This window comes from Amphimedon queenslandica, unplaced genomic scaffold, assembly GCF_000090795.2.
Source record: "Amphimedon queenslandica unplaced genomic scaffold, v1.1 AMPQUscaffold_13200, whole genome shotgun sequence".
Taxonomy (NCBI): domain Eukaryota; kingdom Metazoa; phylum Porifera; class Demospongiae; order Haplosclerida; family Niphatidae; genus Amphimedon; species Amphimedon queenslandica.
Window position 1 is genome coordinate 77,212 of NW_003546564.1, and position 594 is coordinate 77,805.

A 594-nucleotide genomic window follows, 5' to 3' on the forward strand; every position below is an offset into this window, starting at 1 on the left:
CCTACTTGCAGTGAAATCCTGCAGCCGCCTATGATCCATAGTAGATCTAACTGGAAGCTGTGGGATGGCCTCATTTGTTAACTTCTGAGCCTTTAAAGAAAAAAATGAAAAGTATCATTCTAATTCTATACATGAATTTGGCTATTATTTCTCTAGGATTAAGTTGTAGTAAGTCACTTTAATGTATATCTAGACTAATCTATAGAATAGATCTATTTTAAGTTTATTTATTCAGCTATTGAAAGTTTGAAAATTATATATCCAAGGACCAGATCTAGAATAGTCCCAAATAATACTCTAGTCATGTTAAAATGCCTCACTAGTAACTGTGATCATCTATATATGACAACACCCAAGGAAGAAGACCTGTTTAATTGTGGCAACATTGAAAAAAATGGCACACTCATGTGCAATATCACTATTACTGAACCTGTTGAAGTTATATGTGTTGGTACAGACTCCAAACCAGTTGTGTGTGATTCACGGAGTAGTATATTAATTGAAATTGGTAAGGATTTTGAATATTATACCAGCAATTTGTGATTTGATAATTTTCTTTAGAAGATTCAGCTAGTGATAAGTGTACGTGTCCAA

At 33.0% G+C, this 594-nt stretch overlaps 1 protein-coding gene across 1 annotated transcript in view; it reads left to right on the forward strand.

The window, feature by feature from the left end:
* The window catches only part of LOC109584540 (uncharacterized), a 1,460-nt gene continuing 866 nt past the window's right edge, over positions 1-594 (forward strand). Inside the window, exons 1-4 of the mRNA XM_020000308.1 lie at positions 1-111; positions 157-168; positions 236-508; positions 562-588. Coding sequence (XP_019855867.1) covers positions 105-111; positions 157-168; positions 236-508; positions 562-588 — 319 coding nt within the window. The 5' untranslated portion in view covers positions 1-104. The remainder of the gene's footprint in view (positions 112-156; positions 169-235; positions 509-561; positions 589-594) is intronic.